General features: G+C 31.5%; 1 protein-coding gene across 11 annotated transcripts; it reads right to left on the bottom strand.

Annotated features, from left to right (window-relative positions):
• Positions 1 to 10165: 10165 nt before the first annotated feature.
• Positions 10166 to 20076, bottom strand: LOC101509623 (poly(ADP-ribose) glycohydrolase 1-like). Of its 11 annotated transcripts, none has more exons than XM_012715691.3 (14): positions 19886 to 20031; positions 19583 to 19654; positions 15103 to 15385; positions 14743 to 14940; positions 14294 to 14397; positions 13828 to 14032; positions 13627 to 13731; positions 13319 to 13437; positions 12824 to 12967; positions 12103 to 12178; positions 11770 to 11973; positions 11420 to 11473; positions 11241 to 11303; positions 10166 to 10581 (listed from the first exon to the last, which is right to left on the bottom strand). In XM_012715691.3, the coding sequence occupies exons 3-14, from the start codon at positions 15337 to 15339 to the stop codon at positions 10426 to 10428; spliced, it is 1665 nt and encodes a 554-aa protein (XP_012571145.1). In that variant the 5' UTR covers positions 15340 to 15385; positions 19583 to 19654; positions 19886 to 20031; the 3' UTR covers positions 10166 to 10425. The 11 variants fall into 11 exon arrangements, with proteins under 11 accessions (XP_012571145.1, XP_012571144.1, XP_012571143.1 ...); XM_012715690.3 differs by having other exon boundaries at positions 15103 to 15352; XM_012715689.3 differs by lacking the exon at positions 19583 to 19654 and having other exon boundaries at positions 15103 to 15352; positions 19886 to 20044.

Genomic DNA, 20076 nt, shown 5'->3' with positions numbered 1-20076 from the left:
TTTATTATAAATAATTGTAAAATAATTTTATAATTTATAAATTTATTATAAATTATTACCATTGGTAAATGACTAATAATATTATAAAATAATTTATAAATTTATTATAAAATAACTTATAAAATAATTTGATAATAATATAAATTATAAATTATTATCAAATTGTAAAATAATATATAAATTATAAATTTATTATAAATAATTGTAAAATAATTTTATAATTTATAAATTTATTATAAATTATTACCATTGGTAAATGACTAATAATATTATAAAATAATTTATAAATTTATTATAAAATAACTTATAAAATAATTTGATAATAATATAGATTATAAATTATTATCAAATTGTAAAATAATTTATAAATTATAAATTTGTTATAAATAATTGTAAAATAATTTTATAATTTATAAATTTATTATAAAATAATATTATTATTGAGAGGAAGATTGAAGGAGATTAGCCATTGAGAGCTTGAGAGGGGAGAAAAGAGGAGAGGTCCACATCAGCTTTTTGGGTGATGTGGGAAATATTTGTATAGGTGGATGAAATAGAATGAGGTGGCATTCGACGGTGAGGTGGCATTCGAGGTCTGTTTTAAATATATATAATAGATATGTCGTTGATCAATTTTTTTTATTAAAATTAAAAATATAATAAGTGTAAATTATTTTAAAAGTCTATATTTTATCATGGTTGAGTGAGATTCGTGATGAATTTGAATATTTTAATATTAAATTGATTAAACATGAAATAGTTCATGTTTGAAGGTCATATCAAATTTGTAGATGAAAATATTTATTTAAAATATATATGAGGACATATGCTACATTTTTTTAACACGACATAAACTACAAACAGATATAGAAAATATTAAATGTGTGATAAAATTCTAATAGAATGAAAGAAAATTATAAATACTTGAATTCTTTCTTACATATAAATCTAATTTTTCAAACATTCAATTTTTCAAACTCAAAATACATACCTTTGAAATGTGCCGAGATACTTCAGTTTCAATTTGTCTTTCTTTTTTTTTTTTTTTTTTTTTTTTTTTTTTTTATTTTACGGATTTTTCTTTTAACTTTAGAGATATAACATTTTCGTTGAAAGTTTATTAATTTTTGTTGAAAATATATTAACTTTTTGTTGTTGCAATTTAAGCGATACTTTATTTATATTTATATATAATGAATAACCATGAATACATATTTAAATTAAGTTATAGCTTGGTTGTTTTTGGGTCCAAAATCATATAAAACTAATATAACTACTAATTTACTAACATTTATTTATAAAAGAAATGCGTTTTTAGTTAAAAATAAGTTTTTGTGAAAGAAGATTAAAAAGAAAATAATAACTTAAAGGATACTTGAATGTTCAAATTAAATTTAGTATTGCTATGTATTTATTTGTTGAAACTTCAAATATTTTATTTAATGTAAATTTCAATTATTTTTAAATAATTTTGTTAAAAATTTGTTTATTAACTATTAAAAAAAAATTGCAATATTTTGTATTAAAGTGTCAAATGTCATTCATTAAATTTTATTATTAAAATTAAAAAATTAAGATCACATTATTTTAAGAATCTATATTTTATCATGGTTGAGTGAGATGCAAGATGAATTTGAACCCTCTCATATTGAATCAATTAAACATGAGAGAAGTTATGTTTCAATGTAACATCAATTTTGTAGATGATAATAGTTTTTATATTTATTTGAGGACATTAGGTACAAATTGTTAATAGGATATAGGACATTAGGTACAATTTGTTATATAGAATACTAAATATATCATGAAAATCTAATAGAATGAAAGAGAACTGCGAATAACTGAATTCTTTCTAACATATAGAGAATATCAAAGATGTCATGAAAATCTAGTAGAATGAAAATCTAATAATTAAATTTTTGCTGACATATAAATTCAATTTTTCAAACTCAAAGTATCATTTAAAATATGTCGAGATGCTCCAGTTCCAATATTTTATCTTTTGATACCGATAAAATATCCTACAACACAAAATAACATATAAATATATATTTATAAAAGTGGTTTATCTAGTTGTGTGGATAATTTATAGTTAGTTACATAGGCAAAGATAAGTGTATTGATGACACAAAATTTCCAAGAAATGAACAAAGATGGCTTTGAGAGATCGGATTCATATATGACTATGTGAGATTGGATTCAGATATGACTTCATGAGATCAGATTCATACTTGCAAATGATTACTTGAACATTTGGGATGGGATAACATCAGTATCACGTATTTTGTTGCCAATTAACCTATAGGATATGTAAAGTGAGAATTGGATGAGTTGCAAATGTTGATTGAAGGGAGAAGATGGTAGAATTATTTTTATGATGAGCTTTTTTGAAAATGTTTTTAACTTATGTATATTATGTGTGAGATGCAAAAGCTAAATTGAGGAATATAAGTTGTGAGATGAATAATAATGATATATGAAGGGTGCCACATATAAGAATATAAACAATGATTGAATATTTAAAGTAAAAAAAAAAATACATACAAACAATCACTCTTTTTTTTCAATCTTATATATTTATAGTAAAAATCATTCATATTTTATTACAAACTTTTCCATTGATTTCATTCTATTTTTTTCCTTTTTTCTTTCTTTACATAATCGGTTATTCTTATAAACTTAAAAATTTACAAATATTAAACTTTTTTAAAGTCAAATTAATGTATTTATATCATAAATATCACTTTTAAATTTTTTTAAAATCCACATTACAAAGAAAAATTTAAAAATTAAACTCAGACAACACACAAATTATATTCATATAATTTAAAATCCATATGAGATCCACCTCGGATCATATTGATAGAGATAGAGAATGAGTATATCATGTTTATTATAAAGTTGATAAAAAAATTATATCTAAATATAAATAAAAGTTCATAAGAATGACATAGCTTTCTATAACTTTCAAGTTTTTAGATTTTTTCTCAGAGAGGTTAGGAAAGTACCACGATATTTTATATAAATTTTTAAAAAAGTTCACATCATTATAATTCCTATATAATATTCAGAAATTGCTTTCCATGAACAACCACTTTTTAGGTTGTGTAGATTAATCGCTTCAGCTAAATTCAACTGTCGTGATTGTAGATAATTGTGCTTTTCTTATATATATATATAGAAAAGTAAATGAAGTAGGTTAATCCAAGTTTTTCTTATTTTTCGTAAAATGAAAATATAGTTGATGAGATTAGATTTTCTTCCATATTAAAACCAATACAAACATCACAATATTCTCAATAACTTCAATTATAGAATATATGTCTTTGAATAATTGTATAAACTTTCGAAGAATACATGCTGAAAGATCCTAAGAAGGGTAACTATGTATTGCCCTTTTCTTGAAGGTGATATTGTTAGAAAAAAACATCTACTTTAGTGTATGTTATTTATTATCAAAAGCGAGGAATCTACTTTTCACCTCTACATTTATATTTTTCACTCCTACATTTTTTTAAATATTAATTTTGTCTATCTCATTTGACTCAATTAACAAAAATACAAAAAAAATAAAATAAAATTCTCTCAAAAGTTAAAAAATTCAGTGAAGTAAAAATTTTGTAAACAAAAATGTATCAGAGATTTCAAAAATACAAAATTCGAAATCTAACTATGTAATAAAATATCTGATATGGATATCTAAAAGTAGAAAAATACGGTAAAGAAAACGAATATACCAAATATTTTGTTTTATACAAATAACCTGTATATAAAATTGTATTCCAAATATTATATTTTTCTAAGTAATCACTGGTTAATTATTAGAAATAACTAGTATATAATATATATACCGAATATTTCCTAATTGTCAATTATCCAAAACCTTAATTTTAATTAATTTAATTATATTTTTCAGGAACGAATGACATTAAATTTAATATGTCTGATGCATCGAATTTACTGAGAGATATTACTAATACATTTACTATCGACCACATAAATTTTTAATACAAAATGACATTTATTTTTGTTATTATATAGAATATGATTAATACTAATTTTAATATATGTTGTTATAGATATTTACTACACATAATGATGTGTTGCATTGAGTAAAATCAATTGGAAAATAAAATGGGATAAGTATTGTTATTATAAGATAAGATGCTGAAACGGGATAAAGAGGAAGGAGTACAAAATTAATTTTGGATTGTGAAAAGGGTGAAATGTATACAAAAGAACCAAATTCATCGGCATTAGCAACTTCTAAAATGCGTAAATGTTCATTTAAGCTAAGAGTGACACCATTGAAAGTTGGTGATGAATGAATAGTTAGTGTTCGTTGTGAATTTCAAAATCATTAATTAGTGGATGCTTTAAAAGGTTATACATATTTGGGACGTTTAGCCGAGATGAGCAAAAATTTGTCAATAACATAACAAAATACCAACTTGCACCAAGAGACATATTGAGTGCATTAAAAGACCGAAACAACGACAATCTCACATATGTCACCCAGATTTATAAGCAAATGAAATGTGTATTGATCTAATTTGAAAGGGCCTAGAGTTAAGATCCAACGATTATTGAAGTTAACAGAAGATGAGAATTATGTGTGCTGGTATAGAAGACATTAAGACTCAGATGTTGTCAAAGATATTTTTTGAGCTCGTCCTGATTTGATCAAGTTGTTGAATTTGTTTCTTAATGTAATCATGGACAATACATACAAACTAAAAAATATAGGATATCATTGCTTGAAATAGTAGGCGTCACCTCAACAGAGTTAACATATTCAATAGCATTTAATTATATGGAATTTGCGAAGCAAGATAACTTTTGTTGGGCATTATAGAAGTTAAAAACTTTATTCTTGAAAGAGAGCTATATTTCAAAAGTGATTTTGACTAACAGATACCTTGTCACGATGAATGTAATTGAGGTAGCATTTCCATCATCGAAGAACTTGTTATATCACTTTCATGTTATCAAAAAGTGTTGGAGCCAAATGCAAGCACTATGTGTTAAAGAAAAGACAAGAGTCAGTAATAAACTTGTGGAATAAGATTGTCTATTCTTCTAGTTTGGTGAATTACTAGCGATATTTACAACACTTTGAACTAGTATGTGTTGATATTATCATCTTTGTTTACTATGTTAAAGATACATGATTAACTCCTTTCATGAAAAAGTTTGTTGTCGCTTGGACAAATACTTTTATGCATTTATAGAACACAACAACCAACATGTAATAAAATGCAAAGTTTCTATTAAGAGCTGCAAAGTTTCTAGTAAACTGAAAAGTTTATTGTGGCTTGGACGAATTGTTAACTTTTAGGTGTTTTTATTTATGTTTAAAATTGAATCAGCTAATTGGAGATTAAAAGTATGTTGCAAGATAGTAAAGGAGACTTGTGTAAGAGTTAGGATGTTGTGAACAACATGTTCAAGTAACAACTGGAGAATGTTAGAACATCATTTCATAAATGTATAAATGGTGTGAAGCACAAACACAATAATCCAATTTTAGGATATTGCATGAGTTTTTATCAAGGGTAGGTATCAACACATTCTTGAAGAATATTTGAGAGTTAAATTAGTCGAAGCTGATAAAGTTGAATGTGGTTGTGCAATAAGTCGAATGTGGTTGTGCAATCATCTTCATTGAAGAATATGACGTCTGTCATGATCCTTTATTTTTTGAGCATGTTGATATGTCTCAAGCCTCAACACATCAATCATCTCAAAAGTCAGGTAAACAATCATCTCAGAAGTTAGGAAAATAACCATTTTATCAATCGGGAAAGAAACAAATATCTATATAGTTTTTGAATCAATTTTCTTCGTGTATTCATCCATACATTAAATATGTAGTTAGTATTGAGGCATATGGAAATTTTAATTTTCGGACTATTTCAGCATTAGTTGATTGAGTTGAATAGTCATGGTCATTAGTCTTTCAACAGTTGGACAAGAAAGTTTGTATTCTTCATTATTCAATGGACGAGTTTAGGAAATAAGGTCATTGTTGATAACTAATTTGAGGAAGCAAGAGAATGATAAATGGTTGACCATTTCAAAAATGGGGTATGCGATAGCTTCTGCCTATAACATTATTTTGGTGTTGTTGTCAAATACATTGAATTTGACTTTCTTCCCATTAAGGGGTTCATCTAGAAGACTTACTTCTCATCATCGTCTCATTACCATTGAAGTTGTCAACAGTAGCCATTGGTTGTAGGTAATAAATTGACTTTCTTAGCATTAAGAATATTTTGCATAATAGTAATAAAATAAATAGGGTTAAATAATTTTGTAGTCCCTATAAAATTTCAATATTTTGTTTTTAGTCTTTATAAAAAAATGTGTCCACTTTTATAATCCCTCAAAAAGTTTTGTTTTTATTTTTGGTCCCTGATTTTAAACTAACTATTGTGTCTCATTTGAATTTTTGAATGATTTTTACAATAATGTTTAGGGCATTATAAGAAATTATCCTAGGCAAACTTAGAATTTTTTAACAAGGGAGAAATTAAATATGAATTTTTAAACGCCAAAAGCTTAAAAATTCAAATTTAATTCATCATTTATTAAAAAAATTAAATTTTTATAATGAAATTTGTTAAATATATTTTTAATATTAATGCAAAAAAATATTTGAAAATTAGAAAGATATACAATAGTTGGTTTGAAATAAGGAACCAAAAGTAAAAACGAAAAAATTTAAGGGACTAAACGTTGACGAAACTTTTTATATCGATTAAAAAAGATACATAAATTTTACAGGGACTAAAATTTATTTAACTCAAATTAATATGTTGTAGAAAAAATTGGAGCCAGATTGTCCGCTGTTGCCTATCGCATGGGATTGACCGGATTTTTATAGTGATAATGTTAAAGCATGAGAAACATCCTACACAGCACGCCTACAACGTTGAAATTATTTAGATCTAGAATTTTCTTGATTTATTTGTTTGTAAAAACTACTATTGTGTAAGTTGTCATCCAACGTAATAAATAAGTCGTCGTAATTAAAAGTGATAATTAGGTCGAATAAACAAGTCTACCAAATATTAAATAATAATTACAGACAAAAACTAATAAATAAGTCGAATAACAAGTCTGGAATCAACAAATCCTAAACTAATCAATAGGTCCACCTTGAGCTAAGCGTAGTGCATGAAAAACAAGATCATAAGTTGGACCATCTGGGTTTAGATAATTCAAACTATTCATCATATCATCAACAATTATATGAAACCTCATTTCATGGTCGAAAGTTGGATGTGTAGGAGCTGGAAAGGCTGGAAGTGGATCAGGAATGAGACAAGGTTTGTGAAGCCCTAAAACTACTCTAGATATTCCTCGACAAACTCACTCGGGTTAAGTTGTTGGAACTGCCGCGCACTTGATGGCCTGCAAAATGCTCACATTTCCGCTCGTAAATATGTAGTCTACACTAGGTGGTGGATGAGTAGGAAGTGAAGATGGAATATGTTGTATATATCAAAACTGACGAAGACACCTCTCCAGCCAGTACAACACGACATTGTCACACCATCAAAAATAGCCACTAGACAACAACACCACATCAAAGGTATAAGTGTGTCTATGATCCTCATAAGGTGTCCATATAACATCACCAATTGTCAGTGTACCCAACCTATGTTGATATTCTACAATTCAACCAGACAATGAATGTTTACTAGTCCACCGAGAAGAACGAGGAGGCCCACCAACAATAGGTCAAGAGCACCCCTTATTAAAAGGATTGGAAAATATTCATATATCCAATATTGTAACAAAAATAAAAATATAAGTATAACAATTAATATGAAGGCAAAATATTAAAATAAAATACATATAAAAGGATCATATATCCTACGATCTGCCTAGTCTTATGTTTGCTTGTGTCACCAAGGTAGTCATACAACACAATCAAAGCAGTTAGGCCCCATCCCCAATTGTTGTAGTTTGTCACGTAGCAAAATAAAAATAAATATTTTGCATCCCCTAAAATATGGATTGTATCAGCTAGAATAAAGAACTCAACCAAATGGATAAGGTAGGCCCTCATTGTTTCTTGATATTTGCATATCCTCATATTTTTGGAAAAACCTCATCCTTCAACAAATTCAATTTAAAATGAGCACATTTGGTGGCTCAAGTCTGTGCAATTGTATCTCCTTACGACACCCCTAATAATTCTGCTGCTATCGCTATAGCCATATCAACATTCATATCAATAGGTGGAGAGAAGAAGTGAATGGTGATAGGAATATCCAAGATGGCTCCCATGTTATCTAAAGTGACAGTCATCTATCCAAAAGGCAAGTGAAACAAGCTAGTTTCACTATGCCACCTTTCAACAAATGTTGATACAAGATTACAGTCAACCGTCGTCAAGGAATATTCAATCAACTACTCCAAATTTGATCTTTCAACGCACCACGATTTGGGGCAAGTTACTAAGATTAAACTTCTTAATTTTAAGACCATGTGCACCACGATTTTGCATATATAATATAGTATAATAAATATTTCAATGATTCATTAATAAATAATTAAATAACTCTAAGTATAAATCAATTATCTCTCCTAGTCATAATCTACTTCCAACATGGTGCTCGTATGATCTCAACGGATGAGTCATGTAGTCTTCCATGGAAGACATGCTCTGGCTTCTTTTGACTCTGCACCATGAAGCTTGCTCTGGCTTTCTCCTAACCCTGCTCCATATGCTCGTCCCCTGTATGTTGCTGCCCAATATAATCTTTCTTGATATGTTGTTGTTCTATGGAATGTTGCTCTTATGGCCCCTCTTGCATACTAGATATATCGGCACAAGCTTGCTCAGCTCTCTTCCTAGTAGATGCAGTAGGTCGAACTCGAACTATTTACTCCCCCGGACGAATAATTAAACCATCTTGGCATCTACTCCTAGCCACTAAATAAAAAAATATAAAAATTAATAAAATGGGTTCCGGCTATTTGGAAAAATGAAAAATCCGATATGTCAAAATAGGTACTGAATTATCAAAATCAAAATATTCGGTATAGTATTAACATATCGGCTTTTTGGTTTTCAAAATCCTCGGTATGTACTTTCGAATACCGACTCTTTTAAAAAACGAAAATTCGATATTATAAAAGATACTAAGTATTTTATTATGAAAAACAATTTATATACCGAACATTTCATACTCAAAATAGTCGGTATATAGTTTTGTATACCGAGTATTTTGACATATAAAAAATATCAAAGCTTTCTCAAATTTAATTTTTCAAGGTTCTGAATTTTTGTGAAGAATGAAGGAATTTTTGTGAAGAATGAAGGAAATTATGTGTTATTGTCAATTTTTAGTATCAAAAGAGTGTTTTTGCATTTTTACCAAAATGTTGAGGTGGAAGGTGTAGGGATAGCAAGTAGATTCCTCAAAATTTGCCTTATAGCATAAGGAGGGTATACAACATTACATTCTTGAAGGTGTTAGAATTCAAAATATGTTACATCTCATATGAAGGGTGTATAATATCACTTCTTAGAAAATATAATAATGAAGTTCTATAGCCCTTCCAATTTGGATTTTTTATTGGTCTGATCGAAATAAACAACCGATATTGTTTTACTATACGCACAACTATTAGTCATCAAATCAAAATAAACTACGGATATTGTTTTACTTGCACACAACTATTAGTCATCCAATAAAAAAAAAAACAACCGATATTGTTTTACTATGCGCACAATTTTTAGTCATTCAATCAAAATAAACTACCGATATTGTTTTATTGTGCAAAACCTAATTCAAAATTGGAACAGTCTGATCTCAAATCAACGGTCATGATTGATTAATGCGGTGATTAGGACTAGTTGGAATCACATGCAAATATTGAGTTTTAAAGAAAATAAATATGTCCAAAACAATATATCTTGAATATGGGTTTCAAAACCATTGTTTTAGTGGTAAGGAGGTTGAAATTTTCAATTTGAGGACACAACTTGGTTCATTATTATTCATAAATCAAATCGCAAGTGACATAGAAATTAGAAAGTTAATTAAATCTAGCTTTGCTTGCTGCTTACTAATTGACAACAAAATATATCCACCATGCAGAGAGGAAGATAGAGGGTAGAAAAAATTCCCTTTAAAATTCCAAAGGATCACCATTAGCAATTTGCTTATATTAGAAAAAGAATGATGAAATGCTTATGTTCTAGCTTCACAGTCAACAGTACAATTATGAAAGAATAATAGAACTTCTATAGCTTCAAAATCAAACTATACAAGGTATATACATGTTTAAAACAATATTAACCATTTCACTACTGTTATTTTTTCCTTGTAATGACCAAATTTTCTTCAAAGATAACAAATTGTCGAAAGTGAAAGACAAACAACAGAACAAGGCACATTTGGCAAATTACTCCATCATATAACCATTATCATATATTGATGGTAGGAGCCATTGGAGGAAACCGACATTAGTATCTCCTTTTGACCTATTTTTTGAGTACTCAACTAGCATATTCCATAGGTCTCCAACTGTCCATCTCTGCAACAAAATCCAACACACAACCTGCCACAATACCAACCAAAGTCTAGTGAGAAATCAACACTGCAAGAAAAGTTCTAGTTAAGTCGAAATGTTTCAGCCACTTGACTAAATGAAGATGATTGATTTGATTCATATATGGTATTACCACTAAGAGGAGTGTTGCCTACTACACTCTCTTTAAAACACTTTCCAACACTCAATAAAATTCATGTGAATTCCACTAAATCATGCGGGTTTCATTTCCAAAATGACGGGATTTGCATAAATTACACTCAATCATGAAAAGTGTTGGACAGAGAATGTTGCAAATTGTATTGTTGACATTTCTCTGCTACTAATTATGGTGAAATTAGTTACGAAGGAGGCAATGCTGACAGAGGAGATATTCACATGTAAAACAGACCACAAAGAAAATGGAAACTTAATTTGAAGACGGAAATCATAAACTTAGCTCAGCCAGTGTTGTTGATCTCATTTTCAATCTGAATGTAAAATTGCAAATAGACTGGATAGGTACAACTCTTTAAAAAATATCATCGTTCATAGGGAAGAAAAAAAAGATCAACATTTAAACGTGAAATAAGAAAAATATATAAATCTTGTCGATGCACATGCTTATTAGCAAAGCCGTTGATCACATGTTTAGATTCTCCCACTGTGTGAAGGAAATGTCATGTTACCTTGTCTAGGTTTTGCAATGCGTCCAAGCCAAATGTGTAGTATGCTATGAAAGGTCTTTGAGCCTGCGGGATATGATGAACCAAAACAAAATTCAAGGTCTTCAAGCATGGAAGGTCAAAAAATTGTCAAAGGAAAGTAATATGACAGTCAAGTACTGCAGCTGTTACTGTCAACAGACCCCAAAGTTTCCTTTTGTTTCATGCTGCGATTTCTCAACATGTAGTAGCACCTTCTGTAAAGTACTCAAAATTAAACAAGAGGCCAAATTTTTAATGTGTCAATTTCAAATATTTCATTTTCATCGCACTTTTTGACCGCATGCTTATTTTTATGGTCCTCTGGCCATCAAAATTTAGATGTTTCAATTTAATCGCATTATTGACTATCCCCAAAAGAAATCTAAAATGAAAATTATCAAATATGATATGGTTGACTTGATCTAAGTATTATATTTCTAATTTATTCAAATAAGTACACAGTGACTACAGCTACATGTTTATACACAGCTGGCTGAAAATATAAAATTACTTGAGAAGCTGCAAGCCACTGAATTATGGTCTTTACTTCGGGATCTCCTCCAAAGGCGCCACATCCCCAATTTCCAGTCGCAACCCCAATATCATTGTTCTTCTCCATCATATCATAATCATTTTGAGAATTTCTGATTTCTTCATATGAATTTGATGCTTCACTTGTATCCATAGATGTTGAGGTGGCACTGGCAGCATCAAACTAAGAGAAACAAAGAATGATTCAAACAGATAACTAATGAAGATAGCAAACAATAATACCAAGTGGAAACAACAAAAATCACATTGATTCTAGAAAGTCATGGATAATAAACAAGTAAGATGAACATACGTTCTCATGCAGAATTTTCTGATACTGTTGACATGGAGATTGGTGGAGAAAACCACAAAATGCCTTGTTGATCTCACTGCGGGAATGAACATGCTCAATTCATAATATGTTGTAACGTTAAAAATTGAATAAAAACAAAAATATTAAGATTAATTATACTACGTGCTGCTATGATCAATACAATATGGATCGCTTTTCTTCACATTCAGAAAAAATCGGATGGTTTTTTGAAAGCTATTGTATTGAAGGGAAGATTAAAGACAAGGAACTTTTCACCAAAATATTTCAAACTTAAATGCTAAATTGTTACTACTTGGTGTTAGGATTCAGGGAGAGTCAGTTCCATTGTGGATTTACTATTGCCAGCCTTACCTTACACTTGCAAGAGCCTGATTCTACAACTCAATCCTATAAATTGCTTTGTTGTTACTAAACTGGTAATATGCTCCCCATAAATTCTTTATTGTAATTCTCCAAGTTTATATAGGTAAACACAGCTAAATTATGGTTTTATGAAAGAATAAATATTATTGAGAGAATTAAGTGTATGGCTACTATTAGAGCTACTCTTAGTAGTAAATTAGACACATTCCTCAAAAAGATTGAGGAAAAGAAAGTAAAAGCAACTCTACAAACAAAGAGTTTATATTCTCATACTTGCATAATAACAATGAATATGCGTCCTAAAGAGAAGTAGAGACTTAAACGAAGATTAACAAACCGGAGGAGATATTTTTCCCTGTATTGCCTCATCCCTGGGCCGCATAATGCATCGATTGCAACAATCCTAGTTTTACGTCTTCCAAGAGCATCTAAATCCTTCTCATCCACATAATCCCCAGAAAATCGAAATGATGATGCGTATCTATAGAAATCAGGAGAGACTATCATTGTTAGCTTAGGAAGGAAGCACAATAACAAATTATGTTTGAACAGCTGAAAATATATAATGAGATGCAATAGTTGAAAGATGGTCACTAAAGTACTCGCTTGTCTGTCTGCTTTTATATTGCACTTTGTTGTATATATATTATATTGCAATTTATTGTATAATGTTTTATTTAATTTAGCTTGCTTGTTTCAGTTTCATAATATTTATTTTATCTGAACTTATCTAAATTTCAGTTTCAATCTTCATGTTACTTTTGAAGTAAGGAAAGCCACACTAAAAATATTCATTTCTTACTAAAATTTAGATCCATTTAGTAACACTAACCCTTTATAACTCGAGAACCTTTCCACACCAACAATATCTATAGCCTCATTATCTGCCATGGACGGCAAGAAAAGCATGCCAGAAATCAATTCTGGATTGATCATGAAGCGAATTTCCTCCTATATCAGACAATAACAAGCAATATATTAAACATTAGTAGGCTGAAAGCTCAAGTGACAAAAATATCCAAAGCTGCAGAATCTACACAGGTATAGATATCAGGAACTACGTCCTAAAAAAGCTATCAATCACCTAACAATTAAGCATAAGAGGCTAAGGATGGAAATATAATTATAAACATTTTGCACCTGCACACAACCCCTACGAAGAGCACCACCACCAAGATATTCATTCGCAAAATCCACTTCGACAGCTTCACTTGAGTGATCTTCTATGCGTCCTGAACTTTGAACCTATTAAAATGCAATAGTATCACCTATTACCAACCAAGTGGATCATTATAAGAGATTAGTTATATGAACAATTGAAAATAAATCTCCTTCAAATACCTCAAATCTACATAGTGGTATAACAGAAGTGCTCCAAAAGTTAGTATCAGGGTAAGAAACGTGAACGGAATCATCTTCCCATGCAAGTACTTTTCGCTCAAATGAGACAACACCCTTAGGCATATTAGAGGTTATCCTTTGAAAATAGTGAATGATGCACCAAATCTTATTTTCCTGTTTTTGACTGTAATCATCATAGAGACTCCTGAAAATGCACAAGCATAGCTGATCACCTGGATTTCAAAAAAAAATTGTAATAACATGTGAAACAAGGCATTTGATTTGGTCCATTCTTTCTATCCTTCTCATTTACTATCGTTGAGTAACTCACACACACAAACATGCAAATACCATTGACGGCTTGACACCACTTGGGAGAAATAAGATGATCAAAATGAAGGCCAAAACAAGCAATTGAATGAACAAGTGATAAGATTAAAAATTAAAATAGCTTAAGATTTCTTACGCAAACAACTCATCAAAGTTAACTGGTTGAAGTTGTTTCTCATATCTGTCATGGACTGGGAATAGACATAAAAATGAGCATACAAGAAGAGCAGCAATCAGCTCCTGAAAAGCAAGAAATTGCATTTGTAAATTATAACTATCAATAGCATGTATGTCATGATAATATACCCTATAAATGTAGCCGAAGCAGCCTTAATTATGCAAGAGTTGTGACGGTGGTGGTGATGCCAGTAGCAGCCAAATTGTATTATTGAGTTCTTGAAGAGCAGGTAAATTTTATCTTGTTGCAGTAAAAACGCAAAGTAAAGAGGTTTGAGAATTTAAATGTCAAGTACCCGTAGCCTTATAGATGAAATTCGGTTTAAAAATAATCTTCAACCATTAAAAGTGGGCAACAAAAAGGTACCAAAAAGAAGAAAGCACACAATTTTTAGTAACAAAGAAAACCTGGGTAAGAAACACTATCCCAGGTTCCTGTGAATCCAGCATGCGAAGACCAGTTCTGATGGTGGCTCCCTCTCCATCAATAACCATATCCGCATTTTCATAGTGTGCTTCCAACAAAGATGGTAACCTTAAAAGCAAATCTCCCAATGCTGGAAGCACCTCTTCAAACCACTTCCTACATTCCTCTCTAGAGATCAGCTGAAACAAACAATCATGAGTCCTTGTTTTTTATTAATAGAACAATTCGTCATTCATCGATAATCAGCAAAACCCGTGCATCCCAATATTACAAGAAATCTGAATTCAAAATTAAAAAATTTGAGGTTCTAAAAAGGTGGAGTTACCTGTGTAGTATATTACCTCATCGAAGAAGAGGGCATATCCATGTGCAGCAGAAGGAGCTAAAGGTTCGGAAGATAGAGAAAGAGAATTCCTGAGTTCGGTAATGGCGATGTATAAGAGTTGGCCTGAGTCGACTCGGCCGCTTCCGATTTCTCTGAGAGTTTCCACCACTTGAGACGGCCAAAAAAGAGAAGGAGAACGCATCAGCACGGGTAAATATGGTAGAATTGATCTCCAATCTTCTCTCTTCTCCATTCTCTTTTATTCTCTTCACAAAGGAGTAAGAAGAGAATGCTTACAACTTAACAATATGTGAAGCAAAGAGAATATTTCAAAAATGGAATTATTTTTTATTAATATTACAATTGAAAATTCAAATCATGATACAAATTACTACTCACTCAAAATACACAAAGCTGAAATCTCATCCAGAATGCAAGCACACGGGCAATTGTCACTCATAACATTTCAGGAACATGAGAAAACCATATAACAAATTTAACAATGACAACTATAATAATTTAACAGATGCACAAGATCTGCCATTGCATTGCCTGACAGCCGCAATTGGACACTAACAGATTCTACGCCAAATTTGAACACCGAATAAAAGCATTATAATACAACTAAAATTCTTTAATTTATAGTCAATATGCATTTCATATTAGATTTTGTTTAACACAAACCCTATCTCGTTAAGAGTTCTATAACTTGAGATATGAGTTTTGTAATGCAACTGTCAGGATAATTCCTAAGCAGTAAACTTAACATATTCACATAGAGGACCCTTAATACATTCATATTTTTTTAATTGGCCAAAGTAACTTAATTTGGCTATATGGAGACAAAATAAATAAACCGTAAAATGTTCAGTATACTCATCATGTAACACGATCAAAATTTCACCAAGATAATCTGCAATTTTTAAGATTTATACAGCAGTTCATGTTCTCAGAAATTTATTGTACATTTGGGACAATGTCACAATGGTGGCATGTATGATTCAGAAACAGTATAAAAAAAATTGCACAACATATTGAAATCAAACTCAATAAACTGCCAAATATAACATTTTTATTTACTAAATCCAACAAAGTTCAATCTACTACCAGTAGTCTGAACAAGAACACTTGCCACCATAGAAATGATGAAACCGGTATGAATCCCTTACTGTGATTTTCCTACCAACAGTTTTACTAACTAGCTTGAAAACAGAGTGGCAATCACCACAAACACGAAGATTCTTAAAAATTCTAAGAGGTGAGCCTTCGGGACTATTAATCAAACCAAATGCAAGGGCAATTCTCTCACTATGGTTCCAAAGATTATGCTCCTTTTGTTATTCATCTGTATCTTGTAATGCATAGCTTGTGTCTGGCATGTAGCCTTCCTCTCTAGCCATCTTTCTTAGCTCTTCTAACTTTCCATAGATTTGTGCAGTTTGTGGATGAAACTGGTCTCCCATACCAAAAGTCATAACCTTGTTTTTCAACTTGATCCAACTACAGGCCGGTTTCTTCTTTAAGCTGTGTGATTCCATTTGATTTCTCACATTCTCTACATCTCCCCACCTTTGTGTAGATGCACAGACATTTGAATAAAGAACATAGGCCGAATCATCAGATGAGTCCAGCTCTAAAAGACGATCAGCAGCTTTCCTCCCGAGCTCCAAATTTCCGTGTATTTTGCAAGAAGCCAACAAGCTACACCAAACGAGGTCATTTGGTGGGACTGGCATCTTATCAATGAAAGCTTCAGCCTCTGCAAGCTTTCCTGATCGCCCAAGAAGATCAATTATGCATACACAATGCTCTATTCCAGTAGGGACACCAAATTCGGTACTCATTGAAGAGAAGTATGCAAGACCCTCATCCACCAAACCTCCATGGCTGCAGGCAGACAGAAGTGAAACAAAAGTGACGTGATCAGGTCTCATCCCCAGATCAAGCATCTCATGAAAGGCCTCCGCAGCCTGGCGAAAAAACCCATGTCTGGCCAATGCTGATATTAAAATGTTCCAAGACCTCTGTGACCTGCTTTTTGGTAGGGGAAGGATTCTAAATACATTATCGATTTCTCCACATTTTCCATACATATCCATTGTAGCATTTAAAACATATTCATTTGACTCGAACCCAAGTTTAATTATCCAGCTATGAAGCTGCTGACCCTCATCCAATACCGTCAAGTTACCAATAGTAGCAAGAGCTACGGAGAAGCTAAATTGATCTAAATCAACCCCGTCATTTCCCATCCTTGCAATAAATTTTAGTGCTTCCTCACCAGGCCCATAATGGGCATTTGCAGAAAGAATGGCATTCCAAGTACTAGAATTTTTATTAGCTATTGCATCAAAAATATAGTTACTTGTATTAAGATCACCACACTGGGCATACATTGTAATTAGGGAGCTTTGGACATGCGTATTTAATTCAAATCCTGACACAATTATGTGTGCGTGTATTGGCATTCCATGTTCCAAAAGATAATCAGGAGACAAACAAGCACTGAGAAGATTGACAATAGTAATGTAGTTTACAAGCAAACCTTCTTCTCTCAATAAGTTGAATGCTTCAATTGCTGCATTTTGTTCTTTGTTATCAGCATGGCCACCTATCAGCGCATTCCATGTTACCACATCTCTTTCAGGCATTAGTTTGCACACCTGCTGTGCTTCATCCATCAAGCCAAACTTCCCATACATGGTAACCAATGTATTACCTATGATTAAATTGTGATGTAGGCCATAATGAATCACAAAGGCATGAACAATCTTTAGTTTTTCTAAATTATAACAGGAAGATAATGTAGTTGTAAAAGTTACGTAGTTCGTTGCCTTTCTTGTTTTGAGCATCTCAATCAGAAGTTGTATGGCATGTGAATACTTTCCATCTTCAACATGGCTTGCCATCATGGAATTCCATGAAATTAAATCTTTCTCTGGCATTGTATGAAAAACAAACTCTGCATCCTCAGATGATCCAGCCTGAGAATACATACTTAAAAGACTATTACATATACAAACATTTGATTCCAGTCCAGATTTTAATATTAGACTGTGAAGTCCTCTTCCCCACTTCAAATGTTGTGCAGAACCGAATACCGGTAACAAGGCTGATAAAGTAATATAATTTGTTTCCGTGTGAGTACGACGCATCCAAAAGAAGTGTCCTATAGATTCTTTGAAATGACCATTATGTGCACTTGCAGTAATAATTGAATTCCAAGAAATAGTGTCTCGTTCCTTCATGTTATTAAACACACATGATGCCTCCTCTACACTATCATAATTACCAAACATGGATATAAGGGGGTTCGCCACTGAGACACTACCGGTGTCCAATCCAGATTTGACAACATCTCCAAGGATCTGATAACCCATGGTTTTACTTTTATCCCCAAACATTCCACAAGTTCTAATAACTGTAGCCATTGTATTTTCATTACAAATTAACCTGTTATTTCTTAAATGTCGATAAATATTTAGAACTTCTTTTGCATACCCATTATCTGCATAGCAAACCATCAAAGAAGTCCAAGAGACTATATTGGGTTCCTCAATCTCCTCAAAGAGTTTGTTAGCCTCAGAAACCATACGATGTGTACCATAAAAGTGCAGCAAACTAGTACCAACGAACACATTAGACATCAAACCGCATTTGACGACATAATCATGAATCTGAAGTGCCCCTTCAGTCATGCACCCTGACCTATCACAGGCAGTCACCAAACTAGCAACTACATAACTGCTTGGGGTAATACCGTATTCTAACATATGGCAAAAGAATTTCATAGCTCCATGGTACCGACCTACTCGAACAAACCCCGACATCATGTTATTCCAAGAAGCATCATTTTTGTCCAACATTTCATCAAAAACATGTTGAGCATAGTTTATGCTACCGAACTTGGGGTACATGTTAATCAAGGTATTTGTATAGAATGTGTTGAGTTGAATAACACCTTTCACGCAAAGTGCGTGCAATGCTTTCCCAACAATTCCTTCAGTGAATTCTGAGAAGCCCTTTTGAAGAAAGCGTGAAACTTGGGGGTTAGGGTGGTCTTTGATGGGACAATGGATGCCATAGCTCAAGAATTATGTTTCTTTTAAACATGTTTCTAGATGATTTTGGAAGTTGAAAAGGGGTGAGTATGGAGTGGGTAGGACATGCACAACATTAAGAGTACAGAGCTTTCTACAATGCCTAGCCAGCTCTGATAATTGAACGATAGCCCACACAAAACACAGGACAAATAGTCAACACTTGCAAAGAACAACTGCAAAAAAAAATATTGATCGTCCCATATCCCCAATTAGTGTTCTTCAATCCATAACCCGATACATCCATTAACATCAGCAAATTTACTCATAACCAGAAGCAACTTGATAAAATTTCACACAACCAAACAACAGATAAATAAGTTAAGAAATGACATTTCTTTGAGTAAGTCATCAATAGCATATTACATTTTCATATGAATGAATGGAACCGCTAACCTTATCTAATCAAGGTCAAAACATTCAAGCTTAAGGTAATACTTTCTTTGAGAGCGAAATAGAATGAACCTTCTGAAATTGAAAGATGAAACTCTTTACAATTAACCCTAATGGAGGGATTTTCGGGAAGTGAGATAACGATAACTAAGCATAACAATATTCACATTCAAGACCCTAAATAATCAGTTCAAGTAACGTAATTTGGCTATATGGAGAAAGAAAAAAAACTTGATTCATGATGAAATAACAGTATCTAACTAAGCATAAAATCAAACCCATATACTCACATAGAGGATTGTATACCTTAAATAGTTAAACTTGCTTCTTCCAAGTCTCTGATGTGCGATTTGGCCTTTTCTTTTTCTCAACAAGTAGAAAAACTTTTCTTTTTTGCGCCTTAAGAACTCGGTTCTGCTTCCTTGTTTTCTGTCTCTTGTCTCATTCAAATTCTTTGCTAATTCATCCTTCAATTTATTTTAATTTAAAAATTACAC

Source organism: Cicer arietinum, chromosome 5 (assembly GCF_000331145.2).
Source record: "Cicer arietinum cultivar CDC Frontier isolate Library 1 chromosome 5, Cicar.CDCFrontier_v2.0, whole genome shotgun sequence".
Classification (NCBI taxonomy): Eukaryota; Viridiplantae; Streptophyta; class Magnoliopsida; order Fabales; family Fabaceae; genus Cicer; species Cicer arietinum.
The sequence above is the reverse complement of the archived record's forward strand: the minus strand, read 5'-3'. Positions and strand labels throughout refer to the sequence as shown.